Here is a 21,223-nt window from a genome sequence, read left to right as displayed (position 1 = left end):
AGTGTGTGTGCACCGGGCGTACAGTGCAAGCGGCGTTATTTTTATTAAGTGTATTAGGCTGAAAAGTTTTCAAACATGTGCGACTCCGTCATCTCGACCGGACACGAGCACGATAACAGTGTGTCATCGTCGTCGGTGGCAGCGACGACAACAACGACAACAACAACAACAACCACCACCACGGCCACTGACACTGCCACCGCTGCCACTGCTACTACTACTCCCGCGGCTTCGACGACAAAAGAAAACAGTAAAGCCACCGGTGCGTCGAATAACAATGCCGTCGACAGTGCAACGAGTGCTGCAGCAGCCAAGGAGTCGACGAAGCTTGTCGAGTCGAAAAAAGACGATAGTAAAGTGACAGAGAGCGAGGATGACAAAGGCAAGGACGAGGCACGTGCGTTGGATCCCAAAAAGAGTGAAAACAAAGTGCCTGAATCCTTGCTGCACAATGTACTGAAACACAGTGCTCCACTGCCAACCTCAACGCCATCCGTTCAAGGTATGCATCCATATCGTTTTCTTTCAATGATTCTAATTCACAATTCATAATTCTAATTCATGATAATATCAAAATCTTTTTTGCAGGTTATGACTTTAACGATGGAATCAATTACTCAGCCCTGTTCAGAACTTATCGACACTCTGGCTTCCAAGCAACAAATTTTGGACTGGCGGTGGAGGAAATTCTCAGAATGCTCGTGGCTCGTAGAATACCACTCGAACCGGATCAAGAGGACAATTTAGAAGAGGATGAGTTTATCAAGAGGAGGCATGGTTGCACTATATTTTTAGGTTACACATCGAATATGGCATCGTGTGGTGTTAGAGAAACCATAAGATTTCTTGCCGAGCACAGAATGGTAAATTAAAATTGTTTTTTTTTACTGTTTATAATACATAGTTATTAAAACTATTATTGTTTTTACAGATCGATTGTATAGTCACAACTGCGGGTGGTGTGGAAGAAGATTTTATTAAATGTTTAGCCCCAACTCTTGTAGGCGATTTCCATTTGGATGGAAAAACCCTCAGGGATAGGGGTATCAATAGAATAGGCAATTTACTAGTACCTAATGATAACTACTGCCTTTTTGAAAACTGGGTCATGCCAATTTTAGATAAAATGTTAGAAGAACAAAAAGAAAAAGTATGATCATTCACATAATTTTTTAGTGAGATATCTTGGTATCATTTTAATAATCATCAATTTTTCAGGGTACCTTATGGACCCCGTCTAAAGTAATTGCTAGGCTAGGAGAAGAAATAAATAATAGAGAATCTATATACTACTGGTGTGCCAAAAATAAAATTCCAGTATTTTGTCCTGCATTAACTGACGGAAGTCTTGGAGATATGATGTATTTCCATTCGTTCAAAAATGATCCTGGCCTTGTCATAGACATTGTTTCAGGTAATAATTGTTATTAGTATAAATTTTTTCAAGCAATTGATTTTAAATTGATTTAATAATTATTTTATTATGTGTTTAGATCTGAGAAGAATCAATACAATAGCCATGAAAGCAATAAGAAGTGGAGTCATTATAATTGGAGGAGGTGTAGTGAAGCATCACATTTGTAATGCGAATCTCATGGTATGTATCAATAAGATGTAAATAATTTCCAGATTATTATCTTCAAGTAAATATATCCATCTAAAATTTATCTTACAGAGGAATGGTGCAGAATTTGGAGTATTTTTAAATACAGCCAACGAGTTCGATGGTAGCGATAGCGGAGCAAGGCCTGATGAAGCAGTTTCATGGGGAAAAATAAAGAAAGACTCTAAAGCAGTAAAGGTACATATAATTGTTAAACAACAAAACAACGATCAAAGATATTTTAATACTAAAAGTAATTTTTTACTTTTCAGATTTACGCCGAAGCATCGCTGATCTTCCCAATTTTAGTCGGCGAAACGTTCGTGCGTCATTTTGTGTCGTACAAAATGCGCGTTTCAACCACCGTTTAGATATACTTTATCTAGATTTGTATTATTATTATTATTACTATGAAATACTGGCAATAACGATGAAATTTTTTTTTATAAAATTGAATTATAAAACGGCGTTTTTCGAGCAGTTTTTGTAGAGAAGTAACGAATAAATTTGTTTTTCTTAAGAAATAATGCATACACAAATCTATTATAAAAAAATAGTATCCCTCTTCCCTTGATACACATACGGAAGCGAGAATCTCGCATAAAAATCGATAGAAGCCACTCGACTGATAACACGCGGCTCAGTCCGACTGCAGCAGCAGCGCATGAGAGAGCTGCAAACAATAACACAGAACGACGGACGGTTACGCGAAGAGCTGCGACAGGTGGCGCGGTATTTACGAAAAATCAAGGTCCTCTCTCCTCCCCAGCGTTGTTAGAACGAGCCGCAAACATGGCTGCCTCACTGTTTTATCGACTCGACTTCGTTGACTTTCTACGTGTAGCCAACTTTGAGAATCACGAACATGTGCAGGTGTATATACACGCTCTTTTGGAAACAAAAGTTTAGAAATAAAGAAAACTCTTTGAATTCGTTTCAACAGCTAATTTATTTTTTTTTCATAGATTAATATATAAGCATCATTTTCAATGATTGTTTTTAACTGTTCAAAATTCTTAGTTTCGACAGTATCGTCATTTGCGTGATACCATACGTTTTCAATATTTAAAAAAGCCGAATAATGTCCTTCATTTATGGTGTTACCGTGGTGAGCGATACCACTTCTTAAAAAATAAACGGCATCGGATGAATTATTTATTTTTCTGAAAAAACAACGAAATAGTCGCGTGTACATGTACAAGTTATAGTGTATGCTTTACAAAGTATATTTGAAATTGCCCGCACTCATAAGTTGGCTACACCGAAAAAGTCAACGAAGTCGAGTCGATAAAACAGTGAGGCAGCCATGTTTGCGGCTCGTTCTAACAACGCTGCTCCTCCCTCGCAAGTCGCAACAGCAGTCGACGGTGGTGGTGGTGGTGGTGGCGGGCGAGAGGCACCCCTACACACACACTATACATTATATACGTACACATACATACATACACAAAGAGAGAGTCTGACAAATCCCAGGGGTTGTGCGATTTTCTGCACAGAAGCAGCAGCAGCCTTCGCGTGTGCGCGCCGCAAGGGAGGAGGGCGTCTCTCTCTCTCTCTGCCCACAAGCAAGCCACCGCAGCAGCAGCAGCAGTCGTCGTCTGACGTGCGCGTTCGCGGTTCCTTCCCTCGTATACTACTAGATAGGGTCCCGTCGTGCTGTGCATCGTCGTCGTCGTGGACGGACGTCTTGTCCCTCTCCCACCCTCGCTAAAACTCGTTTCCCTCTTGTGTATTTGTGTGCAGCAGCAGCTTGCATATATGTGTCCATGTGTGCAAGCTCCCAAGTATACCTGTACGCGTGTTATTATTACAAGTACTCGAATGCACACACCCACACACGTGTGTATACACAGCAGCAGCAGTGGTAGCACAATCGAATCTGTCAAGTTGTATAGAGAGTAGAGAAGTAGCTGAAAAAAGAAGAAGAAGAAGAACGGCGGGAAGTCGCGTGGGCGCGCGGGGGGTTGCTCGTGATCGTCGTCGTCGTCGCTACCTATAAATCAGTGTTGTGTGTTCTGTAATAAAATATATATCAGTTCTGCAGTGCGTGATTATTATCATTTAATTTGAAAATTCAGTGTTCTGTTTTGTTTTTCTGCGAAGAGGAAATCAAGGAAGATATGAGATATGATGGACGTGGAGGAGACGAACACGGCCTCCACGGCGAGCTCATCGCCAGCTCCATCCAGCCCTTCGGCCGACACGACCTTCATCAGGTGTGTGTCGCCTACTACTACTACTACTACTACCACCACTACTTGCTTGCTTACTCTCTCCTACTACCACTGCTATATAGACGCGTATATCGTATATATCGGCTTTTATAAAGTGTGCATATAAGATAGAGAGAATAATACGATACACATAAATGTGGTACACACAAGCGCGTGTGTATACGTGCTGCTGCCAATGCGACGCGATGCTATAGTAGCTTCCGGTTATTATAACTGCATAAGACCAGATAGAGAGAGAATGGCTATACGCTACATTATTACACATCTAGTCGGTATACGACGTTACGCAAATAATAAAAAAGTGTAATTCGTGTCTATCATCCCCTGCGCGCTCGCATCAATTAAACTCCGTCCGTTAATGCGGGGGGTTAGGTTTCTTGTTTATTTATTAATCTAGCAGCTATGCTCGGTGACGATATTATGACGTACGAAACGACACGCGTGTGCACCGCCACTGTAACTACCCGCTACCAAATCGCCGTCGATCGCCGCTCGTGCGGTTCGACCGTTCACGTTACGTACCTATATTCGAATCGCGCGTAGACAGATATTCGAATGGTCGAACGTCCGAAATAAATAACGTGTATACCGCGTGTGCTGGAGTATAAAGAGGAAGGCGGAAGAGGAGGGATGATAAAACTCGCGAATTATGTAACGACATAACTCAAATACGACGAGTAACAGCGAGAGAACGAGAAAGATAGAGGAAGAGGAAGAGGAAGGAATAACGTTCACGCACGCGAGTGAATGAGAGAGAGAGAGAGTAACAGACATATAGCGGGGGTGGTGGCGGCGGTAATGATTTGAATAATGCAATCGTTAAGTGCCTCGGAGCGCAGCACCACCAGAGCAGCACACTTGCTTATACAATATATACATATATTTTCTATCTCTCTCTCGTTCTCTCTCTCGAAAACGATTAAAGATGTAAAAGCACACCACGCACGTACCAGACGTGGTAGGTAGGTAGGTAGGTTATAAGAGGGTACTACTACTACTACTACGAATACGTGTGCGTTGTTACACGCGGCGTACACATACACAGCAGAGCTTTGTAAGCTCGACTCTCGCTCGCACACGTTGATTTCTCTGGAGGCTTTAGACCTCTCTCTCTACTCGCTTTTCTCTCTATATCCCTCGCGCGCGCGTGTGTACACATATGTGGAGGCGCGAGGGAGCTTTTGGGGGTTCCAACTTGTACACTTACACATACATACGAATGCATACCTGCACTACGTTATATACGTGTCTGTGTGTGAGTGTGCTGGAAGGTGAGCTTCGCGATAGCCGCACAGAGCGTTAACGCTTCGTTGCGGCCTTATTTTGCAATTCTGGATGTGCCCCCTTCCCTTTCCCTCGCGTTTCCCACTTCGTTTGTATGCATGTATGTACATGTGTGTGTGTACGTTTCGTAACTTATTTGCATTATCCTCTGGATGTTGTTGCCTCTGTATATATGTATACTGGACTTTCCGGGCAAAGGATCAAGTGGTAGGGGTTGCGCGGCTCGATGCCGATACGTATGGAAAACAAAAAAAGACGAATTGTGTATCGGAAAATTCCCGTCGAGAGGACACGCTTTGCAGAGGAAATTTTATAATCCGTCCCGCATCTCGCTTATCGACGTGTGCACGCGTGAGATGATTCGCGTTTGCGTTCGATTGTTGTTGTATCGCGAGATCGTAACACACGTCTGATTTTCTCGAGTTACAGCGGGGCACGTATTGTAACGATATCGAATGGAAATTATTGAAATGTATCTCGGAAGAGAGAATAGCGAGGATCTTGTATAATATATAATAATCTGTTTTAAAAATCTATTAAATCTACTTCCTGTATACAAAAAAAATCGATTTTAACATCGATCGACCGTCCCATTTATCATACCCATTAAAAAATGTCATTCGAACGCGACGAACCACGAGAGTATATCGAGTTAAATTTGTACACAACATTATATTGCTGCGACGAGGTTGACGAGCGCTGCAGAACTGCTGTGACACCCATCGAAACGTCTATCGTCGTCGTCCTTCGCACCTCTGCTGCGGCACGGCACGGCACGACTAATCGAATTCCATCGCGAATAGAATCTAATCGATTAAAATGAGGATAACGAGTTTCTCGCGCGAGCCACGATCTCCTTTGTTATATTGCGTTCTCGGTTCTCGCGACACCTTCGTAGTAGGATATACCTTTTTCAATATATCGCTCGACTCGTGTCGGTAAGTTCCGACGATTTTTTTTCTTTTTTCGACCTCGAGAACGACGATGAAGCGATGGGACTGACTCGACCTAAAAACTCGATTATCGTCAACTGTACTGTATCAATAACTATAATAAATAACTTTCATCGTGTTTCATAGTTTTTTTTCTGCATCTAGTTCGTTGAACTCTTTAAAATTAAAACTTTCCTACGTGTGTCGTCTAGTATACATTCCATATAACCTGTGGTATTAAAGTCAGTACTCACTTGTAATAATAATATGCCTGCGAAATACTTTGTTAAGTAATGCTATATAAAAACTTATCGAGTGAATAAACTTATATCATTAAATTGATTTTGAGAAAATTGTAACATTTATTGTAAATATACATTTATTGTAAATATATTTTATGCAACAAAAACCTCTGGTTTTAGTAAATTTTAAGGGTACTGTAATATAAAATATAAGATATTTTCGAAAATATCTCGGAAAATATAAAATATTTTCGAACTTGTTTTCTAAGATTTTTACTAAATGCATAATGAAAATACTTTTAAGGTATTTTTTTCGTTGTAGCTCTTTAATAATTCATGAATCACGAAACAAACTAAAATTGTTTAATTATCACCTTTTTAATTCTTTTACTTTTTTCTTTTCTTGATATTTTAAAACCCCAAAAAAATTTTCTTATGTGATATAAATTCCGAAAAATATATCTTTTTACTCTGACTTATTCTGCTGGAAGTAATGTCTATGTCGTCGCATCAAATCTAAATCATACAAATTCCATCAGCCTGTTAATAAATGTTTTGTTTGGATTATCATAATCACAAACAGTTGAAAAATCAACTTTAAAAGAGAAAAAGCATTAACCTAGATTCGAGACCGATTTCCAGGCTACAGACGTTTAAATTTAAAGGTCAATCGAAACAATAAAGCTTCGACGGAAAAACGTAAAAACGATCGATCCCTTTTACACCTTTCCGTCTAACGCTGATACCACTCATATCTCTCTTATGCTGCAAAGTGTTCATTGGCTTTCTTAAAGTGCAATTTTGATATTTCTATTCACTTTTATTTCGGAAAATTTTTTATTTAAATGGCCTAACTCGTGTTACTAATTTTTTAACACAGCGTGCGCGAAACACGGGCTTTCTAACCTTAAATCGTCAGAAAACCCTAGTTTCTCGCAAGCAGAGTTAAAAAATATCGTTTGCAACAAGTCCGCGAGGAAGTTGACTCACCCAGGAGTCTTTGCACCCTCGCTACGCTCGGGTGAAAACAACTCCTGGATGAGTCAACTGCTTCGCGCACTTGTTACAAAATATACTAATAGCGGTTCGAATGAACGATATTCTTTGAGTCATTCGAATATTAATTTATTTCATTAATCGTTGGTAAAAATGCTTAATATTAATTATGACATAATAACCAAACCATGACCATTTGAAATGTTTTAAAATACGTTACCATTATAGTTGGCATGTTTTTGGCGATTTTTCTGTTCCAATTTTGTGAAAATCATTGAGTGCATTTTAAATGACCTTAGAACGACAATTTGATGAGAAATTAATACTAATCGCATAATATTGAACATTTCTTCCGGCCTTTGTTTTTGAAATTAGAAAAGATCTTATTTTCGCATGGGCATTTTCATCGCCTGCAAAATTACATATTTATATTAACCATACGTTTGAAAAGTCTAGAAGATACGACCTACTAAGATCTAGAAAATTAATGCGTCGCACTCATCCAAGTTGAGGTTTAAAAAACGCGTCGAAGATGATAAGTAACTCTTCAACGTGTTACAAAAATTAGACTTTTTTCGAGATGAACCGAAGCGTCTGGAACTTGTAAATTGGACCTGAAAATAGGTCAAGCGCCTTTTCACGTTAACGTTTTTCTCGACGCAGTACCATCGCTGCCGTGTACCTTCATAATAAATCAGATATGGGTGGATTTATGCAGCGCCAAAATTGACAGAGCTAAAAACGTCTAAAGATAACTTTTTAACTTCTCTTCTTGTGTAGAACATACGTGGTCCGTACACGCAGTGAAAGTCATATAATTCAAACTCATTTAATTGAAATTATCGTATAATTTGAAGTGCTTAAATAGTTTCAACCAAATTTCATTTTAAACAACGTTTAAAAAAGTAACATCAATCGAAGGAAACATCGCACAAATCGTTTTTTTAAATAAAAATTTTCGAGTTATCAGATATTTCAATTCAAATTTAACACTTTTAACTTTGTTTAAATGTTTGTTAATTATAAATTAGAGTCCTAGAAGTACACTCAATACTGTTACGAATCTTTTCGGCAACATTTCGGTTATTAGCCTTACTCCGGTTGAGCGAAATTTCAAATGGTACGTGAGTTACCGCTAGGTGGTGCGAGTTCGAATTCTAGAAGACCACAAAAGAAAAAGTACAGTTCTAGATTTAAGTAAGAGCCAATTCGTGAGTTGTTCTTTATTAATTTTTACATGTCACTCAACTGACACTTGAAGATTCTTCATGATTGCTCTGATTATGGCATAATCGGTCAGTTTACCTTGTACGGAGTATATTAGAGAGTATTAAATACATATTACTGTAGCATAATTGAAAAAAAATCGAACCACATGGTTACTAGAAAATTAGAATTATCACACATTTCGAGACCAAATATTGATCCCAGAACTTAAAATTATGCGATTTCCACTGTACACACTAATACAAGCGCGCGAGTTGCGCAAGACTTTGTGTGATCTTGAAATTCGAGTCGCACAGAGTAGCGCAGGGTAGTCGCTTGGGAAAAGCCTCGAGCCGTCGCGCACGAGTCTTCGGATGTGTGCGTAAAGTTTTTCATTTTGTTTGTTCGATGAGTGGTGCGCGCAGCCGCTCACAGAGTTTATTTTATATATAAAAATGCCCGCGCGATGCTCTATTTCTCTTAGCTGCGCTTTTATCCAGATTTTTTTTATCTCGCGGCACTTTTCCAAAGTAAATCGTATAAGAGGGGGGTGACAAAGTTGCCGCAAATGATAAGACAGCTCTCTCTCTCTCTCTCTTTCTCCCTTGTTTTTATTATCATTTCTGCAAAATTTCAAAAACCAACAAATGCCGACTTTGTTCGCGCTTGCAAGTATAAATATTGATAATAATCTGTTTTTCTTTCTTTTCTCCGTGTTGCAGCGTGAAGAGGGAACCGAGCAGCGAGGAGCTGCCGAGCAGCCCTCTGGAGGCCACCAGTCCTGGCTCGATCCTGCGCAACAACGGTAAGAGAGGAAGCAGCAACATATATATCTATATATATTACAATATAACATCGAGTGGTATATACCGTATATATACACCACTCATAGCCCATAAAATTCGCCCTCCCAAGTTTTCTCATATCGTATATCTCGCACCCGGTGATATATCGAACAGCATGGAAAGTAACTTTGCCTTCGCAGACTCCGTATTATATATAACATAGGCACTACTGCGCTGCGCTCTCAGCGATCATCATTTTTTATAATAAGTTTGATAGGGTGTATAATGGGCTTGACGCCAAGTCACCCCCTTCCCACGCGGAAGCCTCGAATTAATAGTTGGCGTCCTAGATATTATCATATATACAAGACGGTACGGCAAACGTCAAAAGTTCCCAAGCGGCACGACGACGTAGATCCATTTATATTTATTACATTACGTACATTATATTCGCGCAAATTAATTGAATTTTCACGCGAAGATGCGTTTCCATTCATCGCGAGGTTCAAAGGGAAAAACAAAACTCCCCGCCCTCCGAGCTGCGCTTCTCTTTTACAGCGTATAGTGGTGTATGCACGATGCTGAATAAAAAGAAAAAAGAGGAAAAGAAAAATACTTTCACGTAGCCAAGTCCTCTCATCCCATTGCTATAATGAAAACAGTTTTCTCTCTCTCTTTCTCTATTTCATATATACGCGTAGCTCGCGTAGTTATATATATAACATATCTTTTATGCACGCGGCTCGCGAGAAAAAAGGCTCGAGTATATAGATACCTACCCTCCACCACCGCCTATACTATAACGAAAACATTACAAAAAATGAGTCTGTGCACCAGCTATAGCAGAGGCGGCTGCTGCTGTTGCTGCTGCTGTGTATGCACAGATGGTAGTTCAGCAGTAGTGGTAGTATATAGCTGGCTATATCTGCGCTCGGAGGAGAGTACATAACGAGTTTCGCGTTGCTCGGGAAAAGCTCAAGTATATGACGCTACTGTGCGCTTATACTACATATAGGCCAGAGGTGGAAACTGAGAACCTCTGCTGATGCTGCTCGCGGCTCTGTGAGGGGTTGTGGATCGATGCGTGTCTGTGTGCGGACGGTATACACACGAATACACTTACGTATTATTTTCGCTTTTCTTCTTCGCGAGCGGGAAGCTCCGCGTAATTGAATTTACAGTCGTTTTACTCATTCGCCTTATTTTTTTTTCTCTTCTCTCTTTTACTTTTTGGATTCTCGTATTTAAGCCCTCGCGTGTATTTCTGCAAATTGGCGCCTCCCGCAGCAGCACGCGTAAAGCAGCGACGACCACGACTAATTTCGTTTGTAACGCGTTACGGAGATTTACGTAATCTCTTTATGACTCTGGTAGAGAGATAGAGAGAGAGAGAGAGTGGCGTAATTATTATAAGCTCTTACAAAATTGTCTACAGAAAATCAAGGCACATTTGTAAAATGAAATCTTTTTTATAAGGAACAAGGAGAAAATCGTATTAGCGGTATTGGCTTGTGTATGTGTGGAGCTACTTTTACGCTTATTCATGCATTTTAAAAGAAAAGAGAGAGAAGGAATATATAGCTTATAAAGCTTTTTCGCAAGGGAGATGGAAGGAAGGTAGAAAATACGATAAGATCGCTATTTCGTATAGATGTGTGTAATATATATAAAACGTCTAATCAGATCTTCGATCGCAATATTAGCGGAGGCAATTTAAGCGCTTGAAAAGTCCGATATATATATAAACGTGATCCAGTAGTACGTGAGTTGCTGCGCGAGAATAAACTTTAACCATGCATCGACGCGAGGGAATAATACCTAAAACCTCCGCTTCTGGGATATGCTGAGAGCATCTCTCACGTTCAGTGGTTATAGGTAGTGGTGCGATGATGCGCGATTTAAGACTTTTTTTTAACGAAAAAAAATCGCTATTCAATCCCTCGCGAGAAAGTGTTGTATTATGTATCCACGCGACTCTGTGTATTTATACACTTTTCCAGTGCTTCGATTTTCGGCATGTAGCAGCGCACAATCCGCGATGATAATTAAATTTTATCTCTCCTTTTAAAACCGTACCCAATAGTGCAAGAGCATTAAATCCGTCTTTCCTTCTCTCTCTCTCTCTCCTCGAAACGAGCATTATCCGGTTTCACTCGGACTCGCGGAGTAAAAAAAGATATCGTTAAAAAAGCCGATGGCGAAGGAGGAGGAGGAGTATTGGAATCGTGTGCCGCGATATTATATATCCATAAGATCGGTATCGTCTGCTGTATGCATATACGTATGTGTAGGATGCAGGCGTACACACACGTATTACATTAGATAAGCCGACTCTATGGCTTTCTATACTTAGAACGTGTAAATATATACATGTATAGCGCCTCGCGCTGCAGCTTGCGCTGCTGCTGCTGCGACACTCCGGCATACAGCCTTAATGAGACGGATAGATTTAAATTTAAGAGGCAGCGAAGTTAACGAACGAGAGAAAGTTTTCCTAGGCTGCGCGCGCGAGGCTCACATTGTATACATACGGAATATTGCCTAGGCTCTTTGATAGTTTTAGCCTAACTCTCGGTTGCTGCTGCTGCGGCGGTGGCGGTAGAGTCTCTCAAATATGTGCGGTAATAAGTCATTTGACGTGTACCAGGAGGCAGCGGCTCCCCTCCATGCATAGCTAAATTGACTTTTTGTCTATTACGCAGTATTATATGGTGCATTATAAGCTTGATTATACATGCTCGTTTCGCGATGACTTATTATTCATTGTGCGCACTGTGTACACCTCTCGATAATGGCACGTAATCGATTATATTTCGGCTATCGGCCGCGAATATAATGCATTATAAACCACGTAGCTCGCGCGTGTATATAAGTGATCGATGGAGCCACGCGCTGCACTCCCCGAGCTCGCGTCGAAAGCTCGCGCGAAATCGGCGTATACGGAACAAGACGAAAAGGAGAAGAATAAAGAAAAGAAACGAGTGAAACGATGCGCATTCCGAGAATCGAAACGTATATAGGTACAAGTGTGTGTGTGCGTATTATATACTCGCGGGGTAAGTCGCGCTGCAGCGTCGACGAACGCGAAAAAAGTAAGCAAATAAAGCGTGTCTCTCTTCTCTCTCGCGTGTGTACGCGTATAGCATGGCCCGGTCCGGTCCGGTGTATATATTATATGTACACGTTCCGAAAATGCTGCTGCTGCAGCGGACATTAATCCCGAAAAAGCGAGCCGAGATACCGTGTATATAACACGCGAGTAACAAGTATACGAGGCTGTGCGTAATACACGTGCGATTTTTTTGCTCTTCCTGCATTTAGGTATAAAATACTCTTCGGTGGACTTTTGATTTTTTAATCTAAATTCTTTCCCGCTGCAGTAAGTGTAAATAAGTAGTAGCATCATTAGGTTAACTTTTCTCGAGATTCGACTTTGTTTAGTAAACGACAACTGCTAATCAATAGGCGAAAAGTAAATGGCTATATTTATAACAGTGGTGCATTACCTCTTGCCAGTTTTTTTTTGTTACGAGAAGGCTCGTTAACACAAGCGTTTCGTTTGTTTAACAAGCGATCGATCGATACAAATTTCACATAAACTTCATTGTTACTTAGCTTCCGTCAAAATGTTTATGACAGGAAAAAATATCAACGATTTCTTTGTAAAAATGCTCGTTACTTCGTGGCTAGATTTTTGTCCAATGTAATATAACCCAAAGTGTAACGTTCCTTGTTTTTTTAACTGCGATCTTTGACTAAGTAAAATTCATGTGGCTTCAACAGTCATAACACTGAAAAAAATTTTGGATTGTTTTTGTCTCACGATGTCACATTACGCTACAAAGTGGCGGACCATTATCATTCCTCATTCTCGGTTGAATCTAATCTCACTAGGGAGCGTTTTGATCCCATGACAAGCGCGCGCTTGTCTCTTGTGAGATAATTTCGATACCACCGCATCGGTATTGTAATTGTCCACTCACCTAATATCGTCAAGCACACGCAAAACGAGTACGGTCTCTTACGTTAGGGATCAAAACGCTCCCAATCTTGGCCAGTAACGTTTCCTAACACATAGAGTTCTTCTACCAGCGTGCCTGGAGCGCTATGGTCTCTGTGAGAGAGAGATATGCTTCTAAATTTCTTTCAGTGAAGACCGCAAGCAGCTGGAAGATTGAGCAATAGACAAAACTGTGCTTCTTTTTTAATATCAAAATTAGGGCTGTGCGAGTATCCGATTTTTCGAGTTTTACTCGACTCGAACTCGACTCGCCGAGTTCGAGTCGAGTTCGAGTCGAGTCGGGAAAATTCGAGTACTCGAATTTTTTCGAATACTCGATTTTTTCTCGAGTACTCGAGTTTTTTCGGGTACTCGAATTTTTTCGAATAATCGATTTTTTTCGAGTACTCGCCATGTATTTAATTTTTAAGTAAATAAATGGTGAATCAACAGTTTCTAGACCACCTCTCTTTGTGTGTACATGCTTATAAGTTTGATATTCGCAGCGGATTGGATTGGAAGAAGAAAATAATTTAATTTTACCGCACTTCATTACACTTACAATCACGTACACACAAAAGGAGGGGTCTAGAGACTGTTAATTCATCATTTATTCACTTAAAACTTAAATATATTGCGAGTATTCGAAAAAACTCGATTACTCGAAAAAACTCGAGTACCCGAAAAAACTCGAGTACTCGACAAAAACGCGAGTACCCGAAAAAACTCGAGTACTCAAAAAATCGAGTACTCGACTCGAACTCGAGGAAAAAACTCGAACTCGACGAGTCGAGTTTTTTCGAGTACTCGCACAGCCCTAATCAAAATGTTGTCGTCCCGGCGAGTTGTATCAACGCTATTGACGTTTTATTAAAAAATTTATATGTTACATTGAGTGAAGCTGAAACAAGCTGAATCAGTGTATTTAAGTTGCGAGTTTTTGACGTCATGAGATGGCTCGCTTCGACGCTATACGATATGGTGAGGAAAGGCGCTCTAATGCGCTTAACGAGGGCAACACTTATCAAGGAAACCTCGATAGCTTCGCGTTCGGCTGTAAAAACCGAAGAGCGACTGTCTTCCGTCTTATATCTACGGCCGGAATGTAAACTGCTGAGCTGACACGGTACACTGAAAAAAATTTTATACCCAAATCCAGCGAAAGTGACTAGCTGGATCAGCAAAAGATATTTTGCTGCCACGGCAAAATTATTTTGCTGTGGGAGCAAAAAATTTTTGTCGCGGCAGCTATATGATTTTGCTGGGACAGCAAAAGGTTTTGTCGTGGCAGCAAAATATCTTTTGCTGATCCAGCTGTCCACTTTCGCTGAATAGACTTGGGCACAAGGACACTCGTAACCAATCGACTTGCTTTGGAAGTCCAATGCATGGCACAGAATGTGTAAGTAGCGGAGAGCAACGAACATCGCCGAGAACCAGCCGAGGCAAATTTTTAGAACAAGTTCTAAATGCATAACTCGGAGTCGGTGGCGGCACACACGTGAGATGTTATTTGCTGGCATGTAGCCTGCTGCTGCCACACACACACACTCACCCATACGATGTCGGCCTACACATCGCTGTTGCGATTCAGAGCGATCTCTAAAAGGATTCGCACTGTTTCGTTACTACACGCACAAACACAAACACACATTGCATGAGACGAGATCGCAACTCAAGAGCCTTATGCAAGCACACGTATACACACACGAATGATCACATACTCACACAAATGTGAACGATTCGAATGTCCGTTATAACGCGACTTGACATCGTCAAATCGCACACGGCACCAATTTGCACAAACAAGGATGCTCCGCTGACCGCCACTCGAAGGTACAATCACACATACACATACACACACACACACACGCATGCGTGTAAACGAAGCAACACGCGCACGAGCTGCCGAGTTGCCAGCACGTCTGTCGTTTGTCGTTACTCCCAAAATGCAGAAACACTTAGTATTGACTGTTTTTCGACCGTCTTGCACCATGTCAGCTTATACGAATCCTGGTCACTCGACAGCTCGCGCGCGTGTTGCTTCGTTTACACTCATGCGCGTGTATGTGTGTGTGTGTGTTTGTACCTTCGAGTGGCGGTCAGCGGAGCATCCTTGTTTGTGCAACTTGGTGTCGTGTGCGATTTGACGATGTCAAGTCGCGTTGTAACGGACATCGAATCGTTCACATTTGTGTGAGTATGTGATCATTTGTGTGTGTATACATGCATTTGCAATGTGTGTTTGTGTTTGTGCGTGTAGTGACTAAACATGCCAGCAAATAACATCTCACGTGTGTATAAAAGTGTGCCGCCACCGACTCCGAGTTATACATTTAGAACTTGTTCTAAAAATTTGCCTCGGCTGGCTCTCGGCGATGTTCGTTGCTCTCCGTTACTTACGCATTCTGTGCCATGCATTGGACTTCCAAAGCAAGTCGATTGGTTACGAGTGTCCTTGTGCCCAAGTCTATTCAGCGAAAGTGGACAGCTGGATCAGCAAAAGATATTTTGCTGCCACGACAAAACCTTTTGCTGTCCCAGCAAAATCATATAGCTGCCGCGACAAAAATTTTTTGCTCCAACAGCAAAATAATTTTGCCGTGGCAGCAAAATATCTTTTGCTGATCCAGCTAGTCACTTTCGCTGGATTTGGGTATAAAAATTTTTTCAGTGTAAGCACTCTCAAACTTGCTCCGGTGTGTAGATACGATAGTTACTTCGATGAATTTTTCAATGTTCTCTCAAAGTAAGGAATTTTCTTCGTTGTTAGCCAAAGTCAATGTAAACGTGCAACGACAGAACTTATTTGGTGATAAACGCGCTTTGACTTATATAATTAATCGATGACTTTGCCACTTGCAGATTTGCAAACTCAGTTATTCGCCATCTAGCGGTCGAGCCAGCGATATTATCGCATATATACAGTGTGGTTGAAAACTGATTCAAGCGTTGAATTTTCAATGGCAATTTTTTGGACATTTTGGCCATTATCAAGGTTAAGAAGTTATAACATGGACAAACTGGCCTTAATTTTCATCCCAATGCTTCTCCGCGAACGAGTTTGAACTGAACAAATATTTTCTAATTGACTCTATACATTGTCACGAGTATTCTACATCAGTGATATATCCGGTTACAAGATGCTGTAAAATTATAATGGTAAAAAAATACATAAAATGTATAAGTACAGTAAGTGTCGTTCAACGTAACAGGAATTCCGCCTATCCCAGTCGACGTGATTATTGTTAATGCCTGAACGAGGTGCAAGCCCCGAAGCTCGCTCGATTTGCGTCTCTGAATTAAATGGTAATGGTTGCGCATCTTTCAAGTTCTCATTTCGATAAATCATATGTTACATGCACCGACGACGAATATCTCGCCGTTTATTTACTCGTTCTGATTCATCTAATCAGCGATAAAAAAAATCTTAGAGAAAGAGGAGATCGACATGGAAAGGATTGTCAGGAAAAAAAAGTAAGAGTACGAGAGCTGGGCCCACACGCATGGCGTTTTGCCGTAGTTTTTCATCGCGGTGAGAAAGGAAGAGCCCCCGCTTCGATTGCACACGCTTAGATAGTACAGCAGCCCTCGAGCCCTGCATATAGAGTTATTACGGCACGAGATAAAAAGCGAATTTTACATTTTCCATGGCACGGGCATAGGGGGAAAAAATTCCCCGAGACACAAAACTTAGTCATGCACGCGTGCACACACACTCTCTCTCTCTCTTTTAGCCCTCATTTTGTTAAATAACACACGCGCACAGATGCCCTTGCGCATGTGTATGTACGCGTAGGTATACATAGCTTCCTTTTTTTCCATCATCTTCTTATCCTGGCGCAGAGCGCTCGTCGTTTATATATATGTGTATATGCTGCTATATATATCTATATGCGCTCCGTGAAAAAAGGAAAAGAATCGCGTAACCGGTTTTCCACCGCGAGAGAGGCAGCAGGTTCATTACACCGCCTCGCGCGCGCCTGCCTCATCTCCTTCGTTCTTCGCTTTAAGCCTTAACTCTCCTCCTTCTGGCGCTGCTGCTGCTGCCGCTGCTGCTATTCTTCCTTTATCCCTTTTCTCGCGTGTGTGTGTCTGTGTATATGTATACACATGCCATGCGTTTCCACACGAGCATCTAGGCTCTCTCTTGAAAAATAGTCATTACACACGACCAGGCATATTGGCTTGTATCAGCTCGCGAGCTCCTTTTTTTTGTTATTCCCGTACTCGCTCGCGCTCCGGCTTTATTAAAATCTCGAAGACGAGTGTAAAGGCTGTGTGTATATATAACAACGAAAAAATTTGACAAATGCCCGCTCGCTCGCTCGAGAGCATCGTGTTGTCTATCGGATATATATAAATAAATACAACACCGAGCTCGAGCTCGAGCCGAGCGAGAATGAATGAAAAAAAATAAAAAAAGGAAATGCTTATCGATGAAAGAAACCTTATACCCTTGAGAGGAGAGTAGAAAAAAAGGACCTACGCGCTCGCGAGTCGAGCTCCGCGTATATTACACACACTTACACACACACACACACAGAGAAATGCCTTTTGTAGTTTTCGCTCGCTTATACATACGTATATAACTCTGCAGCTTTTTGCAAAAAGATATTCATGATAAGACGAGGCTGCTGCTGTGTGTACGCGAGAACGAGTACGCGTCCGCGTGTATACATAATCGGCAACGTAGAGAGAGACAGAAACAGAGAGAAAGAAAAGAAGTATAAGAAAAAAAAGAGGAGTAAGGCAAAGTTCTTTCTACGAATCGATTCTTCTGTCCTGCTGCTGCTGCTGCTGTTGCACCGATGCCGGAATTACCATAAAGAAAAGCCTTATATTTTTCAACGGCTACGAGCGAGCGAGCTAACTCAGAGAGCTACTACTATATTGTCATTCAAAAATTACGCTGCTGCTGCTGCACTGCGCGCGGCTCTCTAGGCTTTATAATCGCTTTTCATTGCCTCTATGTGTATGTATAATGGTTGACAAGACGAGCAAGGAAGGAAAAGAAAAGAGAGATATAGAGAGAGAGAGAAAAGAGGAGGAAGAGAAAAAGCTCGGGAACACACACACGCACGCACATATATTTAATGTGCAAAAGTACGCGTGAGAGTCATTTTGCGGTTGTTGTTTTTTTTTTCATTTTTATTTTTGTGAAAGAGCGTAAAAATTAGCAGTGCTACGTACACACACAGAGAGATCTCCGCGTGCCGAATGCGATTCGCACGCGTGTAAATACTTGCGCTCACACATATGTGTGCGCATGCACATAGCGTCGTATTATTCATAGAAGTGTCCAGCTATGTACTATAAGGCCAAAGGCTTTAATCTCTCTCAAGAAGGTTTATCTTTCATTTTCATTCTTTACTTTTTATCGTTTCTCTCTTGGCCGCCGCCGCCGCCGCCGTCACATCTCGATGCTCAATGCTCGCACGCACATGCAGGCAGGTATATTACAAGAGCCTATATGGTGTACGTACAAGTTCATTGGCATTTATTCTAATATTACCGCGCGCGATAAATATAATTCGCGTATAGAGGAAATTTGCATTCGTTTTGCGGCTCTTTCCATATAAACAATTGCGATGAAAAAGTCGTGGCGCACACAAGTGCGCTTCGTCGTCGCCGTCGTCGTCGTCGTCAAAGGCAAAAAGCTGAATTTCCTGAGTATACACATATCGTGGTAGTGTATACCACACAACGATGCGGAGAGCATCATATAGGACTCATTTATAAGCAATGAATTATGTTAATTTAGCCGCTCGCGCGCGCACACAATGTTACGCGCGGGCTTTATAATGGCAGCATCGTCGTCGTCGTCGTCGGGGGGAGCATTAATAAACATTATATATCCGCGCCGCGCGTATGTGTATGTGGCATATATACGTAACGGTAAATTATGTATTAGCGGTAAAATAATGGGATATAACATGCTAATATTGTCTTTTGTCGCTCCTTCTTTCTCTCTCTCTACTTTTTTTTTTGTGTTGTGCTCTCGCTTCTATTTGAATACATTGACGATACATACATGTTCCGTGTGCGGAAATGCATGTTTATTTATAATCGATTTCGAGCTCCCATATATACATACGTACGTATATATCGACGCAACCGTAACGTTCACTTCCGATTTCGCGACTGAGCAGCCGACGCACACACATACTGTATACGATCGATGCTGTAGCTTTTAGAGGCTCCACGTGCCGATACCGCCGCCACCGCAGAATGACTATAATCAATCCAATATATTCATTGGAGATCGCTATCGGACTTGCTCGAAAATGCGAGTGTGCATAAGCTGCCCTGAGCGCAACTACAACGAGAGAAATGCATAAGAACTTTTCAAATAAAAGCTTGCATTTTTACTATATTGTGTAGCAGTTTTGCTCCCAACTAAAGAAAGCACCTTGGTAAACTCCAAATCGAGTTTTGGAAAAATGCAACGTGAGACAATTTGGTTCATATATTTATAAATTAGACGAAACCTTAATTCCGTACAATTATTACTACTACTAGACTAATACTAATTCGACAAATTTCTTGTCGAATGACACACAAAAAGTGATGTCTTTTTAATTGCCTAAACAGATTGACTAGCGAACGCTAGAGCATTATCCAATTGTATAATAAAAATATACAAGGATAATGCTCCTTGTAAAAATCGATATTATTCCGTATATAATTAAAATGCTTATGTATACGAATACATATATCCACACTTCCGTCTTGTCACTTGCGGGTTTTTATAAAACATCATCGTTCGCCATCTATCGGCGATTCATTGATCTAAATCGAATTACGAGTTTTGCTATCCTAATTTTTCGTAGCGGTCATACAGTTTGTTTTTTTTGCAATTCACATATTGTAACATTGATACTCGTATAGGAAGTTTTGATACAACATTTTTAATAAAAATTACTGCATTCTGTAGCAACTAACGAACCATATCTAATTACGAAGCATTTTACTACATTTTTCTCAGTGTATACCTACACGTGGAATAAACGATCCAACGAGAATCAAAAAACAAATAAAAAAAAAGAGAAATGAAGAAGGACGTCCAATCCGTCGCCTCGGCCTACGTTATAACGTAATAATCATAGCCCCTCGCGTCTATATAAATCGCTTGTCACTGGATCCATAAATTATCGATCGTCTCTCTCGAGCCTTATACGATCCCGCCGATCGTCATCTTCGTATCGTCGTCTGCTATATACATATAATGCGATCTGCATTACGAACGCGGCTTATAAGTATATCGAAGTCCGTCCGCGTCGGAGCTGCAATGCCCACTGTTTGGTCTCTCTCTTATATTCTTGCTGTGCAGCAGCAGCAGCGGCGGCGGCAGCGGTCAACGAACCCCCTCACCCATACACACGCACACATACATGCAGCCCCCCGTATAGTGTATATTCTCTCAATGATGACGACGACGACGACGATACCGATGGTGAACGCTCGCGAGTGTTGGTCCACTCGCTTTTCCCCCTCGAGAGACTCTCCCACCTTTTCCAGCCGCTGCTGCCGCTGCTCGAAGACGTAACTCCTCTGACGTGCATTTGTGTGTGCATTATATATTATATAGCTCTGATTATTCACTGGCTCTCTCTCTCTCTCTCCTCCTGCTGAGCGCGTGTATAGACCAACTTCTCCGCCGAGTCTATTCGTCGCTTTATATACGATCGCCAGCCCCTTCCACACGATGCTCGAGCTATGTGCTGCTGCCGAGCCGCCTCGTGCTTTTTCCACCGCAGCACAGATAGAGAGAGAGAGAGCACACACCACGCGAAAAAGCTCCTTCTACAATCGCGCACTTGCGCACCCAGCAGCGAACCCAAGCTCGCTTTTATATCCGTGGGATTAGGGGCGAGCTTTTTTTTTAGCGCGGCGCAACAAGCGACTTTCATTCGGTTCGGTGTTTTCTCCGTTTTAATA

General features: G+C 41.4%; 2 protein-coding genes across 2 annotated transcripts in view; both read left to right on the top strand.

Annotated features, from left to right (window-relative positions):
- Positions 1-48: 48 nt before the first annotated feature.
- Positions 49-2,105, top strand: LOC106648512 (probable deoxyhypusine synthase). Its single transcript, XM_014365443.2, has 7 exons — positions 49-502; positions 589-863; positions 932-1,150; positions 1,219-1,414; positions 1,494-1,597; positions 1,676-1,801; positions 1,876-2,105. Exons 1-7 carry the CDS (start codon positions 76-78, stop codon positions 1,972-1,974), a joined length of 1,446 nt encoding a protein of 481 aa, XP_014220929.1. The 5' UTR covers positions 49-75; the 3' UTR covers positions 1,975-2,105.
- A 1,070-nt stretch (positions 2,106-3,175) lies between these two features.
- The window catches only part of LOC106648624 (ecdysone-induced protein 78C), a 106,144-nt gene continuing 88,096 nt past the window's right edge, over positions 3,176-21,223 (top strand). Inside the window, exons 1-2 of the mRNA XM_023460314.1 lie at positions 3,176-3,819; positions 9,220-9,302. Of these exons, the coding sequence (XP_023316082.1) occupies positions 3,734-3,819; positions 9,220-9,302 (169 nt within the window). The 5' untranslated portion in view covers positions 3,176-3,733. The remainder of the gene's footprint in view (positions 3,820-9,219; positions 9,303-21,223) is intronic.

This window comes from Trichogramma pretiosum, unplaced genomic scaffold (assembly GCF_000599845.2).
Source record: "Trichogramma pretiosum strain Unisexual culture from Peru unplaced genomic scaffold, Tpre_2.0 scaffold77, whole genome shotgun sequence".
NCBI classification, from domain to species: Eukaryota; Metazoa; Arthropoda; class Insecta; order Hymenoptera; family Trichogrammatidae; genus Trichogramma; species Trichogramma pretiosum.
The sequence above is the reverse complement of the archived record's forward strand: the minus strand, read 5'-3'. Positions and strand labels throughout refer to the sequence as shown.

Excerpts from the sequence above, each read along its gene's own strand:
- LOC106648512 (XM_014365443.2), top strand. The coding sequence starts at position 76 with ATGTGCGACTCCGTCATCTCGACCGGACACGAGCACGATAACAGTGTG. Across the intron at positions 503-588 it reads CTCAACGCCATCCGTTCAAG|GTTATGACTTTAACGATGGA; the intron begins GTATGCATCCAT and ends TCTTTTTTGCAG. Across the intron at positions 1,802-1,875 it reads AAGACTCTAAAGCAGTAAAG|ATTTACGCCGAAGCATCGCT; the intron begins GTACATATAATT and ends TTTACTTTTCAG.